The following is a 26,776-nucleotide window of genomic DNA, read 5'->3' on the forward strand; positions in this document are numbered from 1 at the left end:
CACACTTCAAACTGTCGCCGCTAATTGTATTCTGGAGGTTTCACAAACAAAGATAGAAGTTCTGACTCTACAGGGCAGGTACTAACTAAGCGCTAGTGGGAAATTTGTACTCCTGGTACCATAATTCGTTTCCCGTGAAAGCAATCGCTAGTTCGCTGTCGCCGCCATCCGCCAGATGCAACAAGATGTCTTCAACCATCCCTATCATCTCCCTCATGAACCTGCAGACACTATCTGCAGCGCGCCACTCATCACTCACGCCACACATCTGAAGAATACCATCAAGCCCACGGTTGGCTCGGTGGAGAAATTCTTCCAGGTTTGTGATAGCGCGTTCAAATACAGACTTATCTCCATTCTCGGTAGGGTATAACTCAGGGTCGGGCATTGTCTTGGAGTACTCATCGACGAGGAGGTCGAAGAATCTTCGTGGAACTTTCACATAGGCCATGAAGTCGTCCTTGGCGTACTTAACTACGGCAATGCACTCCTGTAAGGTTTCGCTGGTGCAAACGTCAGATGCCTTAATACAAGTAAGTCTATACAGTACGCACATTGGTTCATCTTCATCGTCTGAAGGTTCATTGTCTTGACAGGATTTTTTTGCTTTGCGTGACTCACGCCGCTTGGCCAGTATAGCGTCTCGAAACCTGGGGAGTCTTTTGGTCAACTAGAGTCCTTAGATACTGTCGTTTGATCACTTACTTTTGATAATGGCGACGACACTTTTCTCTTGCAGCTTGCACTCTCTCCTGATGAGTTTTGTACAATGTTGGGCGCACCATAGTGAGAACGGAATGACTGCAAAAGTAATGTTGTGTTGTGAGGAGCAAAAGAATGAAGAAAAAAAATAGACCCCTACAGTATTTGGACCCAAACAATGAGTCTTCGATTGGTGAAGGAAGCGGAAGCACTTATGCAGACGGTCGGACCATAAAACATAATGGTAAGATGGTAAGTCCGAGAGAGACTTGGAATCTCAGATGGAATGGTCTGAAGATACCTAGGAGTAGTATATACATCATCCCAGTGTTTTTTTGGGGGTAAATACCATTGTAGACTTACCTAGCGTTAAATGGGATCCATGAGGACCCCTAGATTTGAGTTGTCACTGAGCATGTGTTAGCATTCATTAGCATCCATGTGAGCGAGTGATGCCATCTAGTGCTGGTTGGATGCAGAACTGAGTGCATAGTGACTCATATGCAGGTCAACACGTCAGTATATATTGTTCTATAAATCACGGTGATCCTTAGCTGCGAAATATAGAGAATAAATTCGACTATAGCTTGTGAGTTACAATTGCAAACTGCATGGTTGGACCGATATAGTTGGTCGGACCATAATTAATTGGACAATATGAGTACATCAATGAATATCTAACCGTGTAACTAAATATTCCAACGAAACAGCCAAATACCTTGTGTAGAATATTGTGGTCCTCCTTGACCAACATTCATTCAAGTGAACGAGAAACAGCGAAATAATATCATATGCAGTAGGGCCATAGTAGGACCATAATCCATAATTAGTAAGATGTGCGCTCGACTATTATGGAAATTACACACCGCAAACGAGACGACATAAAGAACGGGGAAAGACTCAACAAAGTCATACAGTGCAATTGAGTTGCTGAAAAGGAAATGTGGTGTCAGTCATAAGCGTGAAACGTAGTAGTCTTGCTGCAAAAGGTGGAGTTGCGCTGGCGAGAAGCTCGCATGCTCGACTATTATGTAAATTACACACCAAACTTGACCAAACAACGGCAATTCTGCCGTTGTTTGCGGCAAGTCAGTTTGGTGTGTAATTTACATAATAGTCGAGCATGCGAGCTTCTCGCCAGCGCAACTCCACCTTTTGCAGCAAGACTACTACGTTTCACGCTTATGACTGACACCACATTTCCTTTTCAGCAACTCAATTGCACTGTATGACTTTGTTGAGTCTTTCCCCGTTCTTTATGTCGTCTCGTTTGCGGTGTGTAATTCTCTTTAGTTCCTATTACACTAACGATCATGTCATTCAAGATACCATTCTTCATTGAAAGTGTGCACAGCTCGTCTTATGTCTATGTCAATCACGCAGTCTCCACAGCGGCACCAGACGTCAGCACCGTCCACAAACACAGCTTACATTACCAGGCTGTAGTGCGATCGATAGCGGATGAGTCTCTTCTTCATTGTTACAAGGGCGTCTATTACAATATGCCAGGTGGGCTGAAACCTGTACTTCGAATGTTGCTAAATGTCACTAACACTATTTTAGCCGAAGTCAAAGATGGGCAGTCGCTCTTCTATGTTGTTCGTGGTTCCTACATTGGCGTCATGGCAGGCTGGTTTGTACTTTTTTATTTGCAGATATTGTTTTATACTTATTAGCACAACTAGGGAGAACGCATTGAACTGTGTTCTGGGTGTCAACGAACCTGCTTATCATGAAGTAGAATCTGTCGTGATTGGGGAGCAGCGGGTTAGGGAGGCAATTGATCAGGGCATAGTCGAGATGGTGGAACCTTGGGGATTCTCTTATGTTGTGTAGTTGTTCTGTACAGTTTTGTTGTCGTTGTCAGCCTAATTTGCATCTTGATTGTTCAAAACCTCTATCTCGACATCGTCGAGCATAGTGCCAAAGTTTCTCTCTAAGTGGACGCCGCAGGCTCATGAACATTGTATTACCTTGTGTTAATTCCCACAGCCTCAGATTGAAGCCAACCTCGGTTGGAATGCCGGCCAATACTAGCCTTGTCAACAATAAATCATCGGGTCCTTCCTCTCATACCATTCGCATGCCAGGCCGAAAGCGAGCTCGACTAAACCACTATACGCCACCCAACCAGCATTCCCGAGCACCAATTCACCCATCTGTCACGTTTTCCTCTCGCCGAGACGGTATTCTAGAGGTCTCTACACAGCAAATCCGGGGATCTGTGTCCACATCGCCATCTTATGAACCTGACAGCCAATCTGCTGTTCCAGGAGAGGATTTCTCTGATTTTTGCCATGATAGCCTGGAATCAGATATATTTGTACTATCAGATGAGAATCCACTGAGGCGCAAGCGAACAGCTGCGGTATGTTTAATTTGGTGATAACTATGTGTTTCCATTAAACAAGACATTAGGACAACCCCCTTCTGATATGGATGGACGAGCGTGATCTTTTTCTAGCAGAACTGCTGCGGCACGAGGGACGCGGAGATCACATTTCTGATGCATGTCCCGGATGTCCATGTCTGAAATCTACTCCTCCTCGATATCGGTGTCAAGACTGTCTAGATTCACAATTATACTGTGGTCTCTGTATCGTCCAGAACCACTTACGGTTGCCTACCCATCGTATAGAGGTCAATTTAATTTCTCAATCGTGAAAGCCCTGATCACTCATTAACTTCCTAGGAATGGAATGGTCAATTTTTTGAGCGTCTTTCATTGAAAGCCATGGGTCTTCGCATACAACTGGGTCATGCAATCGGCGAATCCTGTATTCTTCCAAGGAGAGCATTTAACGATGATTTTGTTCTCATTGACGCAAATGGCATACATGAGATTGGGCTGGACTTCTGTGGCTCCATGACCTCTCAGACACATACCAAGCAACTACTACGTGCTGGCTGGTTTCCGTCGACTTCTACTAATCCACGAACGGCTGCTACATTTCGCGTTCTTCATCACTATCATATCTTGTCCTTCGAGTCAAAGGCCTCTGCTTACGAATTTTATCATTCGCTGGTTCGTTTAACGGACAACACAGGCTTGATCAGACGAAAGGTAATGTTTAATCTTACTGTACTTGAATTTTTCAGTTCACACTGTCGATTCAGGATCGTTATGAATCTTTCATGCGCATGGTCCGTGAATGGCGTCACTTGGTGATGTTAAAACGCTCAGGGCGTGGCCATGATCCAAGTGGCGTGGCGGGTACTTCAGAGGGTTGTCGATGCTGAGAGTCCGAGTCAGGCTGCCAATCTGAGCCGAAATTCAACATATCTGAGTCTGGATGACGATGTCTTGCGAGTAGTAGGAGTGTGGTCACGATACAGGTAGCGTAAATTCGAGTCGAACACGGCCGCGGCGGGTACAAGAGGGCCCCACTGATCAAACCCATGCCGGCTGCGATAACAGATCTATTAGACAGTGTCACGGTTAATTGGATAATGAGTGCGACTTACTCTTCGATTTGTCGCAAGATTTTCTGGCCTCGGTAGGCAGACGTGTCCGACTGGAAGGAAAAACACGTATTCCTGCTTTCAGATGCGTACAAGTTGGGCAATCTACGTTAATTCCCGCTGTCATGAGGCCAATTAAGGTTTGGGGTGGTACTCATGTCGTCGATATATGGAGTTCAATTGAATTGTACCTAGCCTCATGTTACACACATGAAATTCGAACCATTGTCCAGATTAGTCGTGCCAGCCAACTTCGGAAACGTCAGCCGCTGCAACCCTGGGCCGATTTACGCCATAATGACTCAGTAGTACTAGCCCAGTCTAACGTCAGATGCTGGCAGTACTATAGTACTATGATCCCAGGCGTCGGTAATCTAACATAGTCAAAACCATGTCCCATCAAAGTAATCTGGTAGCCAACAACTATCGATGAAGTACATGTGTAACCTATTGCAACAAAAGTTCGAAGTGAATGTTGTAGATCTGATAACGATACTGTCACAGGGACAAACAGAAGGAAAGAATAACAACTGGGACCTCATGCCCCACATCACAATCAGTAAAGCTACAGGGGAAACTTTGTCTCCGAACTATTCCTATCGCATTGCATATGTTGAGACAATGAATCTAGTACATGGTCAGCGCAAAGCCAGGCGAAAGTCATTTATACTGAGTACTTTAGCTGTTACACGGTGATGAAATTGCTGCAGTTCTTAATGTCTCACCCCTGGATCGGTCTTCTTCCGAGTGCGTGAGAGCGATGCCAGAGTCGTCAGATTCATCTGAGTCTGTGGCTTTATGATCATCAGCAGCGACATTGCTTGTAGGTAAATGAGCACACTTACATGTATTCTCGAGGTAATCCAACTGTGTGTCTCCAACAGCGAATGATGTTACATCATGGCTGTATGCAGCGACACCGAAGTCTATCCAATCTTTAAGTTCCTCCTCACTACAGCTAACGAGCCCTTCAACTGACGTGCCAAAAGGCTCACTGCCAGCACTGGCATATCTTTCACCTTGATCTTCAAGAACCATGTGAAGGAACTTCAAGTGTTCTTCACTCGCATAGATTTCCCAAGCCGTTGCCAGACAACACACGCGCCTCCATTCAACGTCAGCATGCATCGTAACGACAGCTTGAGCTGCAGCTTCTGAAGACAAGTTCTTCAAACGGCGCCAGAGCACATCTTTGGTCTGGTATGTTTTTCTCAATGAGCAATCTGTCCAATTTATATACAAAATAACATACCCGCTGAGCATCTGATACACTCAATGAGCCACGGTGAGATAACTGGTTATTAAAAAAGCGGCGATCCTGTGTGTTGGAGCTATCCTTTATGCGAAGCGTTGGGCTTAACTTTGCACGCTTGACAAAACGAGCAAGATCGTTGATTATGGGTGGAGGAGTTATAGGTCTAAGAATGCCGTCGTCGGTTTCGTCAGATGATGGCGACCTGGCACGTTTGGCTTGTGAGATATGTCGACTGCGAGTCTTACCAATCGTCCGAACAAGAGCTGGAGAAGGCTCGAGTATGCCCAAAGGAGGATCAGTCTCGCATTGACTAGGCTCATCTTTGTACTCGCATTCCTGACTCGACCCTCTGGTCAAGCTTGGAGAAACATGAAAGGGCATTCTTACTGTGGGCTGGTGAGTAAGTGGGAGGGAACTGGGTTCCGAAGGGTTGAACATGGTTGCTTATGAGTACGTGTACGTATAACACTTGTTATTATTAGCATTTCCATATTGATTCTATGTCGTATAAGGAAAAATGATAAGGAATTTGAAATTGGAAACAAAACTCCGGAAACATGTGTACAATGCTGAGTGCTACGGCGACGATTCGAGTTCTCAGATGCACTTACCGAGCTGAAGCTTGTATTTGGCAACATACCCATTGTAATCCATGCGGCTTTTACAAGCTTTCTGGATCCTGCTGGTTTTTTCGATGGTGTCTTGTGGAGCTCGAGGTTGTTCTTGGCAGAAGGCAACAGACAATCGAGGACTGAATAGACATCGAGTGACTTGCAGTTTTTTCAAAAGGTCTAGCATTCTTGCGAGACAGAAAAGACTAGAGCTCGCGAGAGGTTCGACTTTGTCTAACTTAGTTGCAAACATGTCAACGAAGGCCCTATCACAAGTGAGTTGGTTGGCTTCTTGGTCAGAGCAGGACTTAGTAAACTTGTCGCTAGGGAACCTTACCACTGAGGCCTTCCAGTGGGCATGTAAAGGCCCATCCAAGACCGATTGCCTCTTGTAAACCCTTAGAAGCCAGGCCGAGTTCTAGCATGACTCATACTATGTCATTCGATGTCATCCCCTCTGGCAGTCCCACAGCGTCCGAGTCGCAGCACCATTTCAACGACTCAAACTCAGAAAGGGGGCAAACTGATGTTGACATGACATTAATGGACAATACCCTTCATTCTGGAAATCGATCTGACCGTGGTGAGATCTTACGTCCATATATTTATGGAGCAGCCGGATCTGATGTCTGCTGATCCCTCTATGGTTTCAGAGGATTCTAATGTTCCTCAGAGACGTATTCCAAGGTTTTTCAATGATATTGAACATTCAGCTGAGGACCTCAATGACTGCGATAATACACCACCAGCCCCACCCCAGTCCAGGATCCGACGTGTCCTTCTAACGCTAAGAGATACTCTTCAAACCGCTTTCAACTCTGTTGGGATTTGTCGTCTATACCCGCGGCGTCCGTCCTTTGAACCAAATAGATTCATCCCGTCTTCATTGCTTGCCAAAACGTGTCCAAGGGTCGTTCAAGGAACCGATTCCCCGGCAAGGATATTTTCGCCACCCTACCCCTTTCCAAACATGACCGTTTATCGGCTCATGTCTTGGATGAATTCTGGTAGTCACCAGAAATCGGAAACCGAGATCCAGCGACTCGTCCGAGATGTTCTACAAGCGGATGATTTCGACATTAAGCATCTTGAGGGTTTTTCGGTGAAGAAGAGCCTGCAAGATTTAGATAAAGATGAGGGCAAGGAGAAAGTCAGCTTCCCAGATGACTGGATCGAGACCGACGTGACTATTGGCATACCTACGAAATCAAGAGAGGAAGGACCAAAGGCGTATAGTATTTCCGGATTTCATTATCGCCCTCTTGTTGAAGTGATCCGCGCGGCATTTGCAGATATGCAAGCTGGCGCATTCCATCTGTTGCCTTTTAAACGGCTATGGAAGGATCCATTGGATGCCCATCAGGAGCGAATATTCGACGAGCTCTATACTTCTGATGCCTGGCTGGAAGCTCAGGACAATCTCCAGAAGCTGCCAAAGGAGCCTGGCTGTACATTGGAACGCGTAATCGCGGGTCTCATGTTTTTTTCTGATGCCACTCACCTAGCCAACTTTGGGACTGCTAAGGCATGGCCACTTTACCTGTATTTCGGAAATCTGACAAAGTACGCGCGAACATTGCCTCAATCGGGAGCATGCCATTTGGTAGGATTTTTACCTTCAGTGAGTCATCCTGTTTGGGTTCTTGTCTATTACCATTGACACGAAATGTCCTTGTCAGATTCCCGACAGCATTAAAGATATATTGAGCAAGCTACCTGGTATATCGAAGACTGGGATAGCCTCACTTCAAGCACACTGCCGTAGGGAGCTATTTCATGGGTGCTGGGAAATTTTGCTCGATGAAGAATTTCTTCGAGCGTATCGCCACGGTATCATTCTGACTTGCCCGGATGGAGTACTGCGAAGAATATTTCCGAGAATCTTTACATATTCAGCTGATTATCCAGAGAAGTACACCGTCCTTTACCTGAATTAAAACTTTCAGATTATTCATGACTGATTTTCAGGGTTTTAATCGCAACCATCAAGGATATGGGCTTGTGCGCATGTCCTCGCTGTTTCACGCCTAAAAGTATGTTTGGTTCGCTTGGTTTACTAAAGGACATGAAAAGTCGTATAGCCACGCTCCGAGTGTATGCTATGGCGAAAGTCGAAAAGGCGCGCGAGTTCATCTACAAGTGGGGAAACACTGTAGATGGTTCAAAGGTCGAAAACACTCTTGGAGACGGCTCGTGGGTACCTACTATTGTAAGCGCGAACAGTTCCTTGCAAATTGCGATTAGCTGAGGTAGACTACTCCTAGAATCAATTTGTAAAGAAGCTTGGACCGCTTGGTCTCGACACATTCCGGATGCTTGTTGTTGACTTGATGCACGAGTGCGAATTAGGCACTTGGAAAGCTCTGTTTACGCACCTCATCAGACTTCTTTATGCTCTTCCTGGGGGCAGCCAGCTAGTTGCTACTCTTGACAACAGGTATGCGAAGTTCGCATATAGAGTGCTGTCATCTACTAACGAGTTGTCGGCTCTCAATCTTACCATAGATTTCGCCAGGTCCCGACATTTGGTAATGGTGTAATTCGAAGATTTGCGAATAACACCTCCGAGATGAAAAGATTAGCAGCGCGTGACTTCGAAGATATCCTACAGGTTTTTTTTTCTGTTATTCATTGTCTTATGCTCGCTGACATCTTTGCTCGGCAGTGTTCTATCCCGGTTTTCGAAGGGCTGTTCCCAAAAGACCACGATGCAATCATACAGTCTCTGTTGTATCGATTTGCACAGTGGCATGCGCTCGCTAAGCTTAGAATTCACTCAGAATCTACACTTACTCTTCTCGAAGATACATTGAAGAAGCTTTGTCAGAGGTTACGGAAGTTTCAACGGGACACCTGCGCTGTCTTTAACACTGTCGAGTTACCGAAAGAGAAATTGGCTCGCCAACGAAGACTCGCTCAGTGCTCGGAATCCAATACCACCTCTGAATCGAGTGGACCGCGGGTAAAGAAACTCAATCTCGGTACTTACAAGTTTCATGCGATGGGCGATTATGTGAGAATGATCAAGCTCTTCGGAACAACGGATTCTTTCACCACTCAAATGGTATGCGCCTGTTTTATTTCTACGATGCAACTGACATTATATTTGGCCAGGGAGAGCTCGCGCACAGAGCCCTAAAGGCATTTTATCCGCTAACCAGTAAATTAGATACACCAGCACAGTTAGCTAAGCATGAGCGTAGGCGCCGTGTACTTCGACGCGTGGCAGAATCCGGAGGCATATCATCTTCTGATAGTCAATCGCCCGCTGATGTCCCCCCTTTTGCCCCCTTGCAAAAGCATCACCATATCGCTACAAATCAAAACAATCCGGTCAATATATTCCCGTTCCTTCGAGAACACAGTGGCGATCCGGCAGTCAAGGTATGCATGATATTGCAGTTGGAATGCTTTGTTCACAATGGATGTCAGAATTTTGTACCAAGACTGAAGGACCATATCCTCTACAGGCTGCGCAAGCTCGACATCAGTTATTGCGACCACAGCTTCACGGACGAGGAACATAACTCAGTCATCATTCCAAACAATACCCTCTACTCAACCCAGACCATGCAGGTATGTATATATGTGCGCGTGTATTTGTTTTTTTAATCCTTGCTTTTTCGCAGGTATATTATAGTACATATGACCTCAGGCGCGAGTACGATACCATTAACCCTAGGACACATGCTGATGTCATGGTACTTTCGGGGGAGATGACGCCTACTCACCCATACTGGTATGCTCGTACACTAGGTATATATCATATGGAAGTCTGGATCAACAAGGGAGAACGACCTGTCAAGCACCACCTCGAGGTTCTCTGGGTCAGATGGCTGGCACCATTGCGGAGCCATAAATGGAGCATGAAATGTACCTGTCTCCCGAAGATTGCGTTCGTTGAGGCATCAGACCCTGACTCGTTCGGGTTCCTCGATCCAAGCCAAGTTATTCGAGGAGTCCACTTGATCCCTGCTTTTGCTGCAGGACGAGGTATAAGCTCCCTTCCTCTTGGCAAATCATTGGGGCGTCCTGACGGGGAACTTGATGATTGGGAAGCATACTATGTTGGGATGTGAGTGCGAATATTACCTCCTATGATGGCAGATTAACATTAAGCCTCGGAATTTTGGTCAGATTCGTTGACCGGGATATGTTCATGCGATATACTCCCTTCGGTATTGGACATCCTCTAGCACTACAGAAGATAACTAGAGACTGCCTTGGCCCACTGGCAGCACCAGCGGCTGGCTCGGACGCTATGGATACTACTATCGTCGATGATGTAGGCCATGAAGATGGAGTTAGCGATGGTGAAGATGGTGAAGAGTGCAACGACGAACGGGAGGAGGATCCCGATGATGAGCTTAGTGACGACTGGGAGGAGCTGGAAAGTGAAGATGGTGAAGATAGAGATGGCGATGAGGACACGTTTGACGATCTTTCTTTTTAGAATTCATAATCATTTGTATTTCACGACGGCAGCCGCTGTAACGCTACTGCCGCCTAATGTACTTTGTTTCCCCGCTTTATCAACCATGATATACTGACCGTGAGTTTTTTGGACCCGCTGGGTACCAGTTTGGACCATCGGCCAAATCAGTGCTAAACTGTTAATTTGTTATTACGTTAGCCGTACTTACCATTTAGTGTTGACGAGACATATCCAGCGTAGTACGCCTATAATGGAAAGGGTCAATATTGAACGTCAACGCTCTGATAGGCCTTCGCATGGAGTTACGTTTGCCGACATTCGATTAAATACAGCAGGACCCGCCAGTGGATCATGAAGTCAAGTAGGCTACCCTTCCCTTACCTTCTTCTCTATTTCTTCCCCCTCGTTCATATTCCAGATGGAGGATAACCCGCATCCTGGAGCATTGTCCCAGGCGGACTCGGACACCCCGCGACATGCTGCAGTATCCAAATCACCCGTAGCGGTGGTATCAATGTCTGAGAATGCTCGACGGAAACGCAAGATTGTCAACTTGGAGGGCTGCGAGAACCTCGAGTCGGTGAAAAGGTATGGGCACCAGTTAAATTTAGTAGTAGTAGTTTACTATGCTTACCATTGCCAGGGAAAAAAACTCACAAGGACGGGCTATCATCAGACGGATGATTGACTTACTCGATAATGTCGAGGAATTGATGAGCGAGAACGACCGCGATGACTTCAAGGACAACGATCATAACCTTGATTTAACTCTCATCCTCGGGTCAGTGTTTCAAGTCCGTCCAGTGAGAGTGGCTATTCATGGTGTTTCCAAAGTCGGGATCGCGTGCGCGTCGGATACGTGACGCTTAAAAAGACTTCAGATAATAATAATATGCAGCACGACGATTACTTGCATATGCCAAAAAAGGTGCGCTTCGCCAGTGTCAGTAGTAGCTGGTCTTGCATTGAACTGTTGTCCAGCTTAGTATGCAGCTGCAGGGGTTTGATGGTGCTCCAGAAGACATCGATGATGATCGGACCACTCAACTCATGGAACAAGCCCAGCGGCAGCTGCGGGACTCGCAGAACCGAATCGACACCCTTCATACGCAACTATTTGATTTGCGAAGCAGGTTGTATGAGGTCGAACACGCGCATAACATGGCAGAAATACAGCGCCTGGATACGTTGCAGACTCAAAGAAGAGGATCGCGCGATCATCGCCGTACTATGAAGCTGCATTCCCCACCTCCGAAAAGGAAGTCTATGGTCCACGAATATTACTCAGATGGTGGGCAGTCGATTAGGTGGCTCACAGACGAAGAGTTTGAGCCGTATGATGAACTGTCTGCTAATGAAGAAAGCTCACCTGTTGTCAAGGCCGTTGGAGGGCCATTGTCATGTGGATTGGCGGATAGGCGACGCATGTCTTTATCTCGCCGTTGGGCTTTGCGTCGTTTCCAAAAAGTCAGGGATGCTGCCGACTTGAATGACTCGGACGGGCCTGTCAGTGCGGCTGGCTCTGCAGAGATCTGAAGGAGATACTGTTAGTTTGGCTCTCCCTATAATATATATATATTTTAATTCACTCGACTATGCGAGTCTTGCTTCATACTACTAGTACATAACAACGTCCGGGTCGTTATTGTTACCTACTACTACTATGCATCCAGTGTTTTGGTCCAAAAATAGCATATGCGGAATCTGTGCGGCGCTCTATTTCAATTAACAAGGCCAACATCTGTGCAACTTCACTGGTTCGTGACTTTCTGGCTGCGGACATTTTTGAAAGATCTGTGCACAACTTGAACGTCTACTAGTTCTTTCCGATCTTATATATGCTGAAGCATACATCTATAAGGACTCATTCAAGTTTACTTGGTGTGTGCATTTCCTTGCTTAGATGCCACTTTGTTGACCATCCTTCGTACTAGTACTAGACGTGCTTCAAACACTCAATAACCTCTTTTTCAAGGTATGCTGAAAGAGGTGCGTGAGATGGCGTAACGTTGAAATCAGATCTGACGACACGCAGGTATACCGTTCCGCCGTGGATATCTGTTGCACGGTGTTCCTGGAAGGTTCGTATGATTCATGTGCTCTAGTTACCACCGGTACTCATGCTCCATTGGTCATAGCGGCAAGACTTCATTGATACATTCATTGGCGGGTGAATTAGGTCTGGATATCTACGTTGTCAGCTTGTCATCAAAGGGGTAAGAGTGGCTCGAGCCTGAGTAACCGACTATTAATGTTTGCCAAATTCAGGATGAGTGATAATACACTGACAACATTGATGGGTCATGTACCATCCAGGTAGGGTTCTCCGTCATCCACGGTCATTTCTCGGTATTCATTTTATCATCATAACAGATATATTTTGCTTCTTGAAGATCTGGATGCCGCATTCACGCGCTCTGTCAGTCATGATGCATCGTCAACTGGTGCTCCCACAGCATCTAACACCAATAGCACAACCACTGAGACTAGCGATGGATCAACATTGAGCTTGAGTGGACTTTTGAACAGCCTCGATGGAGTCGCCGCTGCAGAAGGCCGGTGGGTTACTATGGTTCCCCTCTGAAACTGCGCCACTAACATGCCTCACCAGACTGCTTTTTGCTACGACTAACCATATTGAGCGCCTTGATCCAGCTCTTAGTCGCCCAGGACGCATGATGTCTAGGTGAATTTCACACATGCGACAAAATGGCAAGCCGAGGGCATTTTCAAGTGTTTCTTCCCCTCGAAGCCTGCTGGTGTCGCTACCACATCTCCACCTGAAGAGGACGTTGACACTTCGCAGAAAAACCTTCCCCTGCCAAAGCGCAAGGCGCGCAGTCACACTATTCCTGTGCTTGATGAGACTGAAATTTCTGAGCTTGCTAAGCGTTTCGCAGATGCTATCCCAGAGAACGAGCTAAGTGTAAGTTTCCGGAAGCGATAATATATTTGCCGTTGACGTCGTTTCAGGTTGCCGCGCTTCAAGGTTACTTGTTAAAGAATAAGGTTCGCCCGCGCGAATGTGTTGATGAAGTTGCACAGTGGCACGTATACATAACTTGGGAAGTGCATCACGAACTCAACTATTTTACAGGATCATTGAAGAACGCGAGACTCGGGAGAAGCTCAAGAAGGAGAAGGCAGAAGTACGTGTGGTACAATATCTGTGTGACTTATGCTGAATTTATTTCAAGCGCGAGGCGAAGGAGAAGAAAGAGGTAAGCTCCTGTGACTCGATCGGTCCTATTGTGATATCTGACCATGGGATAGACCGAGGAGAAAGAATGCAAGGAGGTATCGTGCTTGGTTCTGTCCCGCTGAATGATGTCACTCACAAAGCTATTCAGAAAGAAGAGAAGGTTGCTAAAGAGGTAATGTCCCATCAAGTACACTCGTCAGACATCTGCCCAGGGAGTCGTAAGGCAAGGACGCTGTAAAAGACGACACTGGTCTCAAGCGTACATGGTCGTTGTCGCTCGCATTCGCCACCAGATCTCAACGTGTTTCTCTCGGGCCAAGTCGCACGGAAAGTGCTAGGAGAATGTTGGGGGGTGATGGGGTGAGTACTGCCTCCTCAGGCTCTGCTGGCTTTGTTGTATGGGCACGACTGACTTGGGAGTTTAAATTTTCTGTGTCGTAGAGCGGAGCTCCACAATGTTGTTCTTTCGCTTCGCATTGCGCAGCAACCTTCTTCAATTCTCGCATTCATTGGAATGTCCGAGTCCAAGCCATACTAGCCACTGGACGTGGGACTACATTGACACTGACCCAAGTACGTGCGTCACCCTGAACCCGAACAAGTTTTACGTTGACCACGAGCTAGAAATAGCATCATGCAACCTTGAAAGCTGCACATCGCTGAAAAAGGTGAGTATTGACATTATTAACGCCGTTGCCTGTGTGAAACTTTCCATTATAGGCGTACAATCATATTTAGGGTAGCTGCCCTTGCCGGGGATAGTACTACCAGTGCAAGGCCGTTAAATTGAGTGGAAGTTGTTTGAAGTCAAATCCATCCCTAGTCTCCTCCCTTTCCCTCGATCTCTTTTCCCTTTACTCGTCGTTGAAGCTAATGTCGCAGGTGGACGATATCCCGCAGCCCGAGGCATCCTCCCAGACCTCCGTGGCATCGTCCATGGCGGTGCCGACGTCTGATAGTGCTCGACAAAGGCGCAAAATTGCTGAATTGGAGGAGAAACTGCAAGTGCTTGAGTCGGGGCATGCGGTGAAACAAAGGTATGAATGTCGACATTTATAATCATGTAGTTCTGCACGCTAACCGTTATCAGGGAAACAAACTACTTCATGTCTCAAGGACGAGCTATCAGGCGCATTGTTGCTCTATTTGATAGCATCGAAGACATGATAGCCGAGAACGATAGGCGGTGCGATCTCGAGAGTGATGACGACAATCTAACTCTTGAGTCAGTGTTTTACCTCTCCATCTCCTGAGTGTTACTCACTAGTTTGGTATCAGTCAGGATCGTTTGCAATTCAGTTATATAATCCTCAACAATAGCCTTCCGTGGTTTCACAGAAAGGTTTCTGACATGGAATACAATGACTATATGCACATGTTAAAAAAGGTGTGTTTCGCCATTGTCGATGAGTACCTTGTAATGGATCTTCATTCAGCTTAGACACGGGGCCGACAGTGCTCGAGGGGATGATACCTCGAAGCTTAAGACTCTTATCCCAGATTGGGTCAATCGTGAGTGGAGGCCCGATCCCCCCGTCGACCTCGAAGACAAACACTGCCGTGGATTTGCCCACGACACGTGCGGTAGATTGCTCTGTCCAACCGAGCTAGACTGGAATGATCCAACGTAAGTAGTATCACACTTATGACATCTCAAGACACTAATCGTTCACCAGCGTCAGAGCAGGAATCCGGGACCGCGCGGACGGCTATGTCGTGACAGAAATGTCTTGGCCGGCGTTCCTTTATGCAGGATATACTGCCGATCAGAACAATCTCGAGGAAGGTCTGTTCAAAAGCAAGCTTTTAGTTCAGGTTCGTCGTACATAGATAGCTTCACAAAGACCTCACTTTTTGCAGGCATTCAAGGCTATCTTTACATCCCCCTCCTCAGCAAAGGACGTTTCCGGCGATGGTGATGGCGCTAACATCATCGAAAATAACAGACGTGCGAAGAAGGATCCCTTGGGCAAGAAAGTCAAAACACATGTGGCGCAAATCATCAAGATGAATAAAGTGTCAGCCCGCTCGATCGCGTATGTATCGTGTCAAGTAAGTGGTCAATTTTTCGTGTCCTTACGAGGTACTAACAAATTATGTAGTTGCGATTCGCACTTTCATCAGTGACTTCGTGGCGATCAATAGATGGTGATTTTGATTACACGCAGTTCTGGTTCAACATCGTAGACTTTTTTGAACGCCCCCCTGGCCGAGTAGCGCAGCGCAACGTTGACCGGTTGCTTACATGGTGGACAAGGTATATTATTTTCAATACTTTCAATTTGACAAGCCGTTGACTGTTTATTAGGAAAGTCTTTGGTACCAGTCATCATACAGAACTTAGTGATGCGGCAAAAGGCAAGATGTCCGTCAATGCTCTCGCGATGCAGAGGGTGCGACTGGATGATGCGCAGTTCAATTCCGAGTAGTTTACCCCTTCGGCCAGTTATTCTTACAATAGATAGCAACCTGCCCAATATAATGTCGATTTGCATTTACCACTTGTTTGACGTGTAAAGACCTACGATATTGGTGTTCGTACCATGAGAAAACAACACATAGGGTCCTATGTACCTCTCTTGACATGTTGTTAATGTATCTGCATAATACACGTATGTGTTTAGTAGGCTGCACGAGGAAATCTAGCGTGATAATTGGAAAAGCCAGGATATTCTCTCCTTCTATGTACACGTTAACAATCACAAGGAGGCTGACAGGTGACGGCGATCTTAGAACATATCGAATTAGTAGCCCAATTCACGAGACATGGACAAATCATCATATTCTCTCAGTCTGGTACAGGTCGGTAATTGCTAAGGCAGAGCGGAATGACATCGGTAGAAACCTGATATTACCCAACAGCAGCTTTGTCATTAGATGAGGAAGCTAAGCCGCTCGTCTCGTGAGGTGCAAAAAGTGCAATGGTTTTGATGGGTGGCGTGATATATGATATACTCGACGAGTGATCAATAAGGGCTCGAAGTAATGTATGACCCACTACTATATTGTTTTAGTCTATGCAGGCGTCAGCAATTGCTGAAGCAAAATGTAACTATACCAATTATTGTAGACAATAGCACAACTTCGGTCATAAATACTTGATTTCGCCCATTAACACCTTGATGATTGGATGGGGGGCGGCTGTCACCAGGGTCCCGAATTCACTTACACGGCACTACACAGCATTTGCGCAAAACCTTGGACCGCTGTGAGACGCGTGGCAAATGAATACAACTGCTAGTCGTTGGGTATTCATACGATTTCGCGTGACAATTTGAAGTAAGCTGTACGTTGTATATGTTTGCTTGATGGACACATTCCGGCTGCGATACGAAAGTGGCACTTCTTTGCACAAATTCGCAATTGATATATAGTAGACAAACATGAACAATTTAAAGAAGGTGGCGTTAAAATTCGCACAAGGGCATCAGTTTGCACTTCGTAAACACTTCGTGGTACTCTGCAAAACACGAGTTTTTTGGTCTGGCTTGGGACGTTGCACGATACTCGAAGAAAATCAACTTTTTGGAGAAGAGGGCGTCAAAATTAGCACGAGAATATTAATTTAAACTTGTGCACTTGGTAAACACCTTGTAGTTATCCGGAAGATTAAGGCCTTCATGCCTGACTTTGACACGATGAAATTCACTTCTGAGGTGCCGATAGTGTCTCATGCAGTTCGACCCTTTGATTTTACTTCATATCACTTTCGAGTTAGAATTCCAACGATATGTAGGTGTTCTCCCGATCAAACGCTGGTGTAGGAAATTTATGCATTGTCCTTTCCTGTATAAAGTCAAACATCACTATGTGATGATGGATAGCAGAATTATACAGATGTTTGTGATTGTGTACTATGTATCGTCATATATACTCTTATCATCTTTCCTCCAGTTCACTGATGGGTGGGCGCGCAAACTCGCTATGCGGGCTGCTTGGATCACTTTACGTGCATACTGATATACGAAGATAGAAGGGGTGGTGTGCGTTTATGTACAGGTAGTCTAACGTACTAACAAAATAGACAGATTCCAAGAAGCGGATTCTAACAAATTCAGGGCGGGCGTGTGGACGAAAATAAATATGCGAGCGAGCGAGAAAGTCGGGAGAAAATGAGCGAGCGTATCGTATGGTTCGTAGTGTCACGAATGTACTAACACCCCAAAGTTAAATGTTTGAGGAACTCCACTTCTCACCATCATCTTCCCAACAGCTTGCTTGTCTGCCGCCGCCTTCTTCCAAACTTCAGTATCCCCTTTCAACGACTACGAACTCTACAAACATTAGAATTTCCTCTCCCACTAACAGTGACGTCGTCAATGGTCCCATGTCTCAAGCTTTTACTATCACTTACCTGCCATTGCTTGTGCTTGTCTTCCCGCTTTAGCCTAAATGTTTCTCGCGGTTTTTCATGCATACCTCCAAACTTAATATCTTCTATGCAGTCGGATGTAGTAGAAGAGACCGGCGGGGGCATCGCCCTATAGACTATTCTAATGTGAATAAACTTATACATTTGATTTGCAGTCTACGTATCTCTAACAGGGGCCAGGCTTGGGTCAGGTCGTGAGTTTCCATGAAAACATTATACACGTCTTGATATATACTTGATATGACAATAAAGAATTCTTCACACTTGCATGCTTTGTTCCTCAGTAGGACTAGAAGCAACAGTCGTGTCGCCGTCCCATTTCTGCTGTTCAGCCTCGAGAATCTTACGAGAGACCTTACTGCGAGAGCGAATTTTTGAACCATAGAAGAAAAGGACCTGCGTGAAAAATAAAGTGAAATCTGTGAGCACTAATCGCCGTGTAGGTAATTTACCCACCCATGGAGTTGGTGCCATTAACACGCATAGCAGCGCCATAAGCGTCAGTCCCCATTTATATGTCATACTAGCAAACATCTGCTGTGTGAACAATGGGAACATCAATCCCATTAGATTTCCTTCGGTTCCCTAGTGAAATAGAATAAATAAGCAAAAAGTGAGAGGACTCACGAGCCAAGCTCTGCCCTGCTTGAGCCGAGGAGGCATATGGGCCATAGCTAGGTTTACTCATGAAACACGTACAGGATAGATGTGGCGAAGCACATACCAGTCTGCAACATACAAAATTGAAACTTGAAATATCACGAAGACGCCAGACATAAATGCCTGTAAATCCATCAAACGACCAACTTTAAATACTGTTGAGAAATCAACATACAGTTAATGCAATCAGAGGCACTATCCAAGGAATGTTAGGTGATGCCGTCCATGCGTAAATCAACATCGAGACGGGCAAGACAACAGCAGCGACGCATGGCATGTATAGCCGTGCTTCTTGGCCCTTTATCGAAAAGTGTTTCCTGGATGGCATGAGTCACGACGAATGTCATGTGTTGAATTTGTTACCGGTACAAGGATTCCTGATACATGTTCGCCATAAAACCTATGATAGCTCCAACACTGTTGATGTGAAAGATCAGATACGCAGTATGCAAGGAATATGATAACTTTCCTTTGACACAGAAGTACAAATCCTGTGTCGCTGACGCTGAAGTTGTAGACGGACTGAAATTCTGCCGTAACGGATCTTTCGTGCAACCCACCTTAGCAACCGAATTTGATCCAAAGATCGACGACACTTACTCGAACAAGCAATACAGGATTCCCCAGATGATGCCAATCCAAAGCTGCCATGAAATAACGTTAACTGCCATTGGTGGCACACAAGATCATAGTCACTGACACTAATGCTTTGGACAATGGGTTCTGTGAAGAGAAAATCTAGAGTTGTGTTAGGAGAGACTCTGCGGAAGATTATTTTGCATACACAATGGCCGTGTGCACGACGTCTTGATCAAAGATGACATGTTTGGTTTGTCAATTTCAGCGCTGGACCGATATCTGGGGTCACCAGTCATCTTTCTCGTGTCCTTCGCGATGTGAGTTAGAATAATCGATGAACGGGTTTCGTTCATCAATAAGATGACAGCAAGCACAAATGCCCCAGTGAACCTGACAAGAAAATTTAACGAGAACCTCAAACATGTAGCTTTGTGAACACACATAGCATGCACCCATTGCACCCACCGCCAACCGAGGTGCGGACTGGCAGAAATGAGCCCCCCAAATGCTGACCCAAGACCGAAAGCGAATAGCGATGAGAATGCGTACAGAGACATTGGCAATCCGCGTCTGCAACAGTGTCAAAAATGGAGCTACCACAGGTGTTTTGCCTTACTCGTGTGGCTGCCATATATCGGCAATGCTACCTCCAATCAACGATGCACCACATGAACCAAAGACCCCTTGTAGTGCACGCGACACAACCACAGTTTGTATGTTTGGTGCCCTGCTAATGGTGAGAACCTGTCTGTTGTGACAATGACGCGACAACTTACAACGCATTCATAACTTCAGCGAGAAAAAACAAAGTCGACGACATGATATAGACAGGTCGTCTGCCACGTTCCTGAGACGCAGATGCGGTTATATCCAACGATACCAAAATCAAAGCCAGTTCTTACCTCGCTGAATGATGAAGAGATCAAAGGGACAATCCCGTAACCTATCGCGTACAAGCTCAGCCCCAAAGTCGCCTGCAGTCGAGTGCAATTCAAATCCGTTATCATGGAGTCATAACTGATCGCATATGATGACGTTGCAGCCCCTGTTGAAGTTATTAGATGGAAGGGCACTGTTACTAAAAACCGAGGTCACCTGTGATTCCGGCGAATGCACAACATATGAGAGTGATCGTCCACTTCCGCGCATAAGAGAATTTTTTTGGGTCCCGTGGGTCTCCTTCGTCAAAGTTAATCTGCTCAACGTCAACATTCCTGGATGTGGAAAAGAATTGTACCAGTAACAATAACTCACAAGTATAAACTCCTGCTCCTGTGGAACATGAGTTATAGGCGAGGGTGAGATGATGCTTTTACCGGTGTGGGCCATTATCATCAGAACTTGGTCTTTCGATTAGAAGTTGGATGGCCTTTTAACTGTCGACGGGGCAGGAGCTATAATAGTCACAAACATTAGGGTACCAGGGTCTTTCCATGGTATGGACCGTGATGCCTCCCCTATTACACCATAAAGCCCGTGCATGAGTAATACCAGCATCCCTCTCCGCCTATAAGGAGAATTTATTTGCGACACTGTCGATAGGAGTAGGAGCGGTGTAAAATGATGCAGGAGTCCCTCTTCAACGGGACAGCATGCCGTCAGGTGCAGTCATGTGTATGAATAGTGGCACCGCAATTCTATCTTATCAAGTGTGCGGAGGAGCGATGAATGGGGCAAATACGACAGAACCTAGAATAACGAATAACCTTGTCAGTTATACTGATCGAGTCGCGGTAATTGGGTTAGATGCGATTGACCCTGGTAAAACCCAAGCACGGATTTTTTCAAATTGTCAAGGTTGTCGCCTATCCCTGCTTCAACTAGGTAATAAAAACGAGTCAAGGGTCATTGCAAGGAAAGGTTCCTCATAAGGAAAGTGTGCTTACGCTTAAAAAAAAAGCATGCGAATTGAAAAATTTGAACCAAGTCCAGAAAAGTCGATTCAGGGGTTTTCAGGCCCGCTGAGTACGTGTAAGCCTTCATGTCCATATCACTATATACGTACAATGGACAACCGGCTGATAACCAAAAGTTCTGTTGTGCAGAGTCGCAGCAACCGCTGTACAGAAGGGCGAAGTTATGAGCTGAGAAGTCCGCATCGTAGAAGTCAGATATTGGCTACAATTATTAGCTTTGGCGCTTGACCTCATCAGAGTACATCCTCGTACTACAGGGTTACCGGTAGATGATGAATTACAAGAGTATTGGCAGGTCATCTTTGACGACAAATAGCTGACGGCATGATAACAGCTGTCTCGTTGGTGACTTCAAAAGTTTGAAAAGTCAACTGTTCGGCTCCTGTCCTTGACAGCCCGCTCGAAACAAAGAAGATAAAAATCACGATATCCACCCTGTTATAAAGATAATCAGTTCCACCGGTGACGCATAGAGAATGATTTGCCACACTTGGGGGCGAATACTCATAATTTACCTAAGGAACAGAACGTGATGAGTAAATCCAGGAAACTCGCCGATTGGATACTGCAAGAGTATACGGGGACATCCGGTATACGCCCGTGCGGTGTGAGGATAATATAATATAGAATTTAAATACCTCAACACCACACACGCATCATAGGATTTCTTGTGTCACTATCACCCCACTAGAATAGCGGACGCATTCAATGCTTTTAACACCAACCCAAAAGGAAATGCAAAACAACGCTGCAACTACGTCAGTGTTCTAGCCCGGGAATACGAATTCTGAACCAACAGGGTGTTCCATTCACCACGACTAGGGTATATCAGGAAGGATAGCATTGCCTTCCTTCATTGCACTGGACACAACAAGCATATCTACACCGATCTCATGAGAGTGCAGAACTAGTGGCCAAAACTTGGTGTTATCGTAATATATGCCGCAATTCATGCATGGAAGTAAGAAGGCACCTATCGCAGTTTGAGAAGTCGAGGCGGTCTGCCATGGGATGTCAAGAATTTACACCTTATCTTAAGCTGAGTTAAAAGGGTTAGTCGTCGTTCGGTAGAACAAGGCTACACGCACCAGTAACGGCGATCCAGTATGATAAGCTGTCCACTGCTAGTCTGGGAACTGTCTGCCACTACCACTTGCGGAGACATGAAGCGGCGGTCGCGAGAAACCCCACCATGGTAATCATATTTCCCCAGCAAACGCCTAGATTGGGGGGCAGAGCGGTCCTGCATGCTTTAAGCTGACAGGCGAGCGCTATCATGATGATCATGGTATGTCGTGATTCGTGAAGCAGGTGGCGGCCTGCAGACTCGGAAGAACCTCCCGTTCGAGAACCAACATTACATACCAATTGACATAACGCCCGGCTAATATTACTAAGCTTACATTTTGATTAAGTTTGGGCGCCGATCCAAAGATTCCACGCTGCCATGCAACTGCCAATTCACTTACTTACTACTCGGATCAAATCGATTCAGATGATCACTGCTACTACCAGCAGTAGTAATAGTAGGACGCCGAGCGATAGTGACTCATTTGCATCGTGTCATGGACCTGCACCTTGTGATATCCCCGGCCTCTATAGAAAGAAGATCTCCGAGTCTGCTGCCAGTGGCCACGGTAAGCCGTCTTTGGTTCCACGTGTGCATGATCAGCTGGTCTGTGTTTCTGCTTCAAGCTTTAGTGGTTCACAGGCTTCAAAAACCCTATCATGCCAGACTCCAGTGCCCTCGGAATGTACTAACCATGGTCTTGGCCCGGGCCGGTTGTACATCCGACCACCGAATAGTCATACTCCTTATTTCTGGCTGTCCTGGATCGCACCATTGGACAGTCTGATCCAAGTGTGGTGTGTGAAATTCTGTTTTACTGTTTGCCGTTCGCTCCAGCACCACTGGACGTATGGAGCTGTAGTGATGGACTCTGTAGTGCCAGTGTCTCACCTGCCGAATCCTGGGTGCATCGTAGTCAAGAAAGCTGTGCGTCTAGGAAATTCTTTACTAAATCTACAGGCCAGTGGAGGAATGACTTTCGTCGTGGGTTTGTGTGTAATGTAATTGTGGATTACTGGGTACTCATGACAATAGACTTTCGGAAAGATTGAGACATGATTTCGATACGTCGTAGCCATCGAGGTGCTTAGATACATGAGCTTATGCGAGTGTAGATGGCCAAATATTCATATATAATAATCGTAGTCATCTTCGGAGGGCGCGTCCGAGTCTATATATCTCCACTACATAAATTTATCCGTGGGTTGATCACATGAAGGATCATTACAGTTGTTGACTTGGGATATGCAAAACAAGGGTTCGTTACACTTGCATACTTCTTTCCTCAGTGGGGCTGGGAACAACAGTTTTCTCGCCGTCCAATTGTTGTTCCTCAGCTTCGAGAATTTTGCGAGAGACTTTACTATGCGAGCGGATCTTTGAACCAAAGAAGACAAGGACCTGTGTGAAAAAAAAACCTCTAAGACTTCGCTACCGATCAGTGTATGCAGATTTACACACCCACGGAATTGGCGCCATCACCAGCGATAGTAGCGCCCAGAGTGTCAGTCCCCACTTATATGTCATACCAGCGAACATCTGCTGCGTGAAGAGCGGGAAGACCATTCCCATAGTATTTCCTTTTATAGTCTGGTTTAGTGAAAGAAATAAACATAAAGTGCAGACTCACGAGCCAAGCTCTGCCCTGCTTGGGCTGAGGAGGCATATGGGCCATAGCTAGTTTTATCCGTCAAACATTTGCAAGATAGATGCGTCTAGACACATACCAGTCTGCAAGATACAAAAATGCAACTTGGAATATTACGAAGACGCCAGCCATAAATGCCTGCGAATCCATCAAAACGACCAACTTTAAACACTGTTGAGAAATCAACATACAGTTAATGCGATCAGAGGCACTATCCAAGGAATGTGAGGTGATGCCGTCCATCCATAGATAAACATTGAGATGGGCAGGACAATAGCAGCGATACACGCCATATATAGTCGTGCTTCTTGGCCCTTTGTCGGAAAGTATTTTCTGAATAGCATGAGCAATGACGAATGTCTGGTACTGACTTTCTTACTTGTACAAGGTATCCTGGTATATATTCACCATCAAGCCAATAATGGATCCGATACTGTCAAGACGAGAGATCAAATACGGCGTGCATGTGCAACAAGATAACTTTCCTCAGACAAAGGAATGCAAATCCTGTTTCGCTGATGCTGAAGTTGTAGACAGACTGGAACTCCGAGGTGACGGATCTTTTGTTAAACTCACTTTAGCGACTGACTTCTATCCAGGAGTCGATAGCACTCACTCGAGCAAACAGTACACGACCCCCCAAGTGAAGCCAACCCAGATCTGTTATCAAATATCGTCAACCGCCAGTGGAGAACATAATCAGTGGTCACTGACACTAAAGCTCTGCACAATAGGTTCTGTCAAGAGTAGATCTGTGATTGTAAGGTTAGGAAAAATTGGCAAATAACTGTTTTGCGTACACAATGGCCGTGTACACGACGTCTTAATGAGAGATAACATGCTTGGTTTGTTGATTTCGGCCCTAGACCGATACCTGGGGTCACCGGTCATCTTTCGTGTGTCCTTTGCGATGCGGGTTAGAACAATGGATGAACGAGTTTCGCTCATCACCAGGATGACATCAAGAACATATACCCCAGAAATGCTGGGAAGAATGTTCAAAGAGGTAGCAGGACACGGTTTTTTGTCGACGCACATAGCATGCATCCATTGAACCCACCGCCAACCAAGGTGTGGATTGGCAACTATAAGCCCCCCAAACACTGACCCGAGGCCAAAAGAGAATAGCGCCGAGAATGCAAACAAAGACATCGGCAATCCACGTCTGGAACATTTATCAATAAGTGAGTTACGTCACTGTAGGTATCCTGTCTTACTCATGTGGCTGCCATATATCAGCAATACAGCCTCCGACTAAGGATGCACCTGTTGAGCCAAAGACTCCTTGTAGCATACGTGACACGATCACAGTTTGTATGTTTGGTGCCCTACCAGTGATGAGCGCCTGTATGTTACAACAATTACACGACAACTTACAATGCATTCATAACTTCAGCGAGCATAAACAATACGGACGACACAATGTAAAGGGGCCGTCTTCCAGTCTCCTAAAGTATAGATGTCAGTCAATGATAAACGACAGCAAACTAGCCAGTTCTTACCTCACTGAATGACGAAGAAACCAAAGGGACAATGCCAAAACCTACTACGTACAAGCTCAGTCCAATAGTCGCCTGAAGTTGAGTACAATTTAGGTCATGCATCATCGACTCATAACTGATCGAATAAGATGACGCTGACGCCGCTGTTGCAAATATCAGATAGAATCACAACAACACTGGAATCCGAAGTTACCCGTGATTCCAGAGAACACGCAACCTGTCAGCGTGATGGCCCACTTCCGCGCATAAGAAAAGTTTTGTGGATCGCGTGGGTCCCCTTCGTCGAATTTAATCTGATCAATGTAAACCTTCCTGTACGTGAAATGAAATATGACAATGACTTACGAGTATCAACTCTTGCTCAGGCTCCTGTGGAACATGAGTTGTATACGAGGGCGAGCTGATGCGTTTACTGGCATCGTCCATTATCATTGAAACCGGGTCTTTCGCTACCAAAAGCTAGATGCGCTTTTAAATGCCAATGGGAGAGAGAGATCTGAGTAACAATGAGATTGACAAGCAGTCAGGGTATCAGTATTTTCCCCTGTAATGGACCGATGCCTCGCCCATTAAACCATAAAGCCCATGGATGAGTAATACTAGCATGATCTCTCATCTATAACGAGAATGTCACAGGAGACGTTTCGTCTTTGTCTCGGGGAGGCGAGGTCAAGAATAGACTTTCGGCCGACACTGTCAAATAGGAGTAGTTTCAGTATGACTGAGGACAGCACAAGTGCGGGAATCCCTTTGGAAAGTGCGAGCACCAGAAACCACACATGATCCAAGTCAACACCTACACCATTGCTATCCACCTTTCGTTCTGGAGATCTCACAAGTAGGGGGAATCCCGGCTCAGTGATATTGACCGGCTAGGGTGGGGTGATCGTATGATATGGTGGCGTGGCGAAGTGGATCCATATGCTTGACATATTCATAGCACGATAAATGGGGAAAATATGATTATAATGGACCCTGCTTCAAGATAACAATATTTCGTTAGTGGAACTCGACAACTTCAAGTTGGCCGTCGACATGTCATGTATCATGTTCAAATCTGATCAATTAGTGCTAGGCAACAAAAAGGAGTCATGTGGTCACTGTAAGGGAATATTCTGATAGGAAAAGGCATTGCTTACGCTTGAAAATGCATCCTCATGCGACTAGACCAAAAGGAACTATGTCAGACTGTCTCCTGAACAACCTACTTGGGGCTCAAGGGTTTACGCGTACGGACCGCTGTGTACGTATAAGCTTCATGTCCATGTCACTGTAAACGTAAAACGAATGACAGTCCGATAACCAAAGGATGAGTATTATGTAGAAGCTGGCCGTCGATTCGTTTAAATGCCGCTGGTCCTAT

General features: G+C 45.9%; 9 protein-coding genes across 9 annotated transcripts; 5 read left to right on the forward strand and 4 right to left on the reverse strand.

Moving 5' to 3' along the window:
* Nucleotides 1–85: 85 nt before the first annotated feature.
* Nucleotides 86–785, reverse strand: HD556DRAFT_1446539 (uncharacterized protein; the record flags this gene model as incomplete). Its single annotated transcript, XM_041307114.1, has 3 exons — nucleotides 86–503; nucleotides 555–650; nucleotides 706–785. The coding sequence occupies 3 exons, from the start codon at nucleotides 783–785 to the stop codon at nucleotides 86–88; spliced, it is 594 nt and encodes a 197-aa protein (XP_041156970.1).
* Nucleotides 786–2,015: 1,230 nt separating this feature from the next.
* HD556DRAFT_1310959 (uncharacterized protein) lies at nucleotides 2,016–2,538 on the forward strand (the record flags this gene model as incomplete). Its single annotated transcript, XM_041300484.1, has 3 exons — nucleotides 2,016–2,211; nucleotides 2,266–2,335; nucleotides 2,379–2,538. 3 exons carry the CDS (start codon nucleotides 2,016–2,018, stop codon nucleotides 2,536–2,538), a joined length of 426 nt encoding a protein of 141 aa, XP_041156971.1.
* A 603-nt stretch (nucleotides 2,539–3,141) lies between these two features.
* On the forward strand, nucleotides 3,142–4,597 carry HD556DRAFT_1433521 (uncharacterized protein; the record flags this gene model as incomplete). Its single annotated transcript, XM_041305231.1, has 3 exons — nucleotides 3,142–3,342; nucleotides 3,395–3,771; nucleotides 4,570–4,597. The coding sequence occupies 3 exons, from the start codon at nucleotides 3,142–3,144 to the stop codon at nucleotides 4,595–4,597; spliced, it is 606 nt and encodes a 201-aa protein (XP_041156972.1).
* Nucleotides 4,598–4,842: 245 nt separating this feature from the next.
* On the reverse strand, nucleotides 4,843–5,857 carry HD556DRAFT_1446542 (uncharacterized protein; the record flags this gene model as incomplete). The annotated part of the gene is made up of 3 exons (XM_041307115.1): nucleotides 4,843–4,958; nucleotides 5,010–5,361; nucleotides 5,417–5,857. 3 exons carry the CDS (start codon nucleotides 5,855–5,857, stop codon nucleotides 4,843–4,845), a joined length of 909 nt encoding a protein of 302 aa, XP_041156973.1.
* Nucleotides 5,858–12,498: 6,641 nt separating this feature from the next.
* Nucleotides 12,499–13,394, forward strand: HD556DRAFT_753750 (P-loop containing nucleoside triphosphate hydrolase protein). The gene is made up of 4 exons (XM_041311509.1): nucleotides 12,499–12,681; nucleotides 12,734–12,781; nucleotides 12,839–13,024; nucleotides 13,077–13,394. Exons 1-4 carry the CDS (start codon nucleotides 12,560–12,562, stop codon nucleotides 13,153–13,155), a joined length of 435 nt encoding a protein of 144 aa, XP_041156974.1. The 5' UTR covers nucleotides 12,499–12,559; the 3' UTR covers nucleotides 13,156–13,394.
* HD556DRAFT_1394646 (uncharacterized protein) lies at nucleotides 13,371–13,685 on the forward strand (the record flags this gene model as incomplete). Its single annotated transcript, XM_041303650.1, has 2 exons — nucleotides 13,371–13,512; nucleotides 13,563–13,685. Coding segments are annotated over 2 exons (192 nt in total), but the record flags the coding sequence as incomplete, so codon positions are not given.
* An 855-nt stretch (nucleotides 13,686–14,540) lies between these two features.
* On the forward strand, nucleotides 14,541–16,096 carry HD556DRAFT_1242993 (uncharacterized protein; the record flags this gene model as incomplete). The annotated part of the gene is made up of 8 exons (XM_041298330.1): nucleotides 14,541–14,704; nucleotides 14,758–14,896; nucleotides 14,935–15,054; nucleotides 15,104–15,294; nucleotides 15,344–15,482; nucleotides 15,528–15,656; nucleotides 15,770–15,924; nucleotides 15,976–16,096. The coding sequence occupies 8 exons, from the start codon at nucleotides 14,541–14,543 to the stop codon at nucleotides 16,094–16,096; spliced, it is 1,158 nt and encodes a 385-aa protein (XP_041156976.1).
* A 2,201-nt stretch (nucleotides 16,097–18,297) lies between these two features.
* Nucleotides 18,298–20,476, reverse strand: HD556DRAFT_1243092 (MFS general substrate transporter; the record flags this gene model as incomplete). Its single annotated transcript, XM_041298340.1, has 15 exons — nucleotides 18,298–18,435; nucleotides 18,496–18,614; nucleotides 18,667–18,713; nucleotides 18,764–18,822; nucleotides 18,875–19,016; nucleotides 19,063–19,116; nucleotides 19,178–19,243; nucleotides 19,300–19,343; nucleotides 19,400–19,437; nucleotides 19,484–19,668; nucleotides 19,720–19,848; nucleotides 19,895–20,005; nucleotides 20,055–20,125; nucleotides 20,181–20,323; nucleotides 20,374–20,476. Coding segments are annotated over 15 exons (1,449 nt in total), but the record flags the coding sequence as incomplete, so codon positions are not given.
* Nucleotides 20,477–23,526: 3,050 nt separating this feature from the next.
* Nucleotides 23,527–25,706, reverse strand: HD556DRAFT_1243019 (MFS general substrate transporter; the record flags this gene model as incomplete). The annotated part of the gene is made up of 15 exons (XM_041298335.1): nucleotides 23,527–23,664; nucleotides 23,725–23,843; nucleotides 23,894–23,940; nucleotides 23,991–24,049; nucleotides 24,103–24,244; nucleotides 24,291–24,344; nucleotides 24,385–24,471; nucleotides 24,528–24,571; nucleotides 24,626–24,663; nucleotides 24,712–24,896; nucleotides 24,948–25,076; nucleotides 25,129–25,239; nucleotides 25,289–25,359; nucleotides 25,414–25,556; nucleotides 25,607–25,706. Coding segments are annotated over 15 exons (1,467 nt in total), but the record flags the coding sequence as incomplete, so codon positions are not given.
* Between the last annotated feature and the right edge of the window lie 1,070 nt (nucleotides 25,707–26,776).

The sequence above is a fragment of the Suillus plorans genome (genome assembly GCF_016647745.1).
Source record: "Suillus plorans strain S12 chromosome Unknown HD556scaffold_54, whole genome shotgun sequence".
NCBI classification, from domain to species: Eukaryota; Fungi; Basidiomycota; class Agaricomycetes; order Boletales; family Suillaceae; genus Suillus; species Suillus plorans.

Bases quoted from the DNA above. Each gene is read 5' to 3' on its own strand.
- HD556DRAFT_753750 (XM_041311509.1), top strand. From the start codon at position 12,560: ATGTGCTCTAGTTACCACCGGTACTCATGCTCCATTGGTCATAGCGGC. The intron at 12,782-12,838 runs GTAGGGTTCTCC...TCATCATAACAG, and splicing joins ATGGGTCATGTACCATCCAG to ATATATTTTGCTTCTTGAAG. The intron at 13,025-13,076 runs GTGGGTTACTAT...ATGCCTCACCAG, and splicing joins GTCGCCGCTGCAGAAGGCCG to ACTGCTTTTTGCTACGACTA.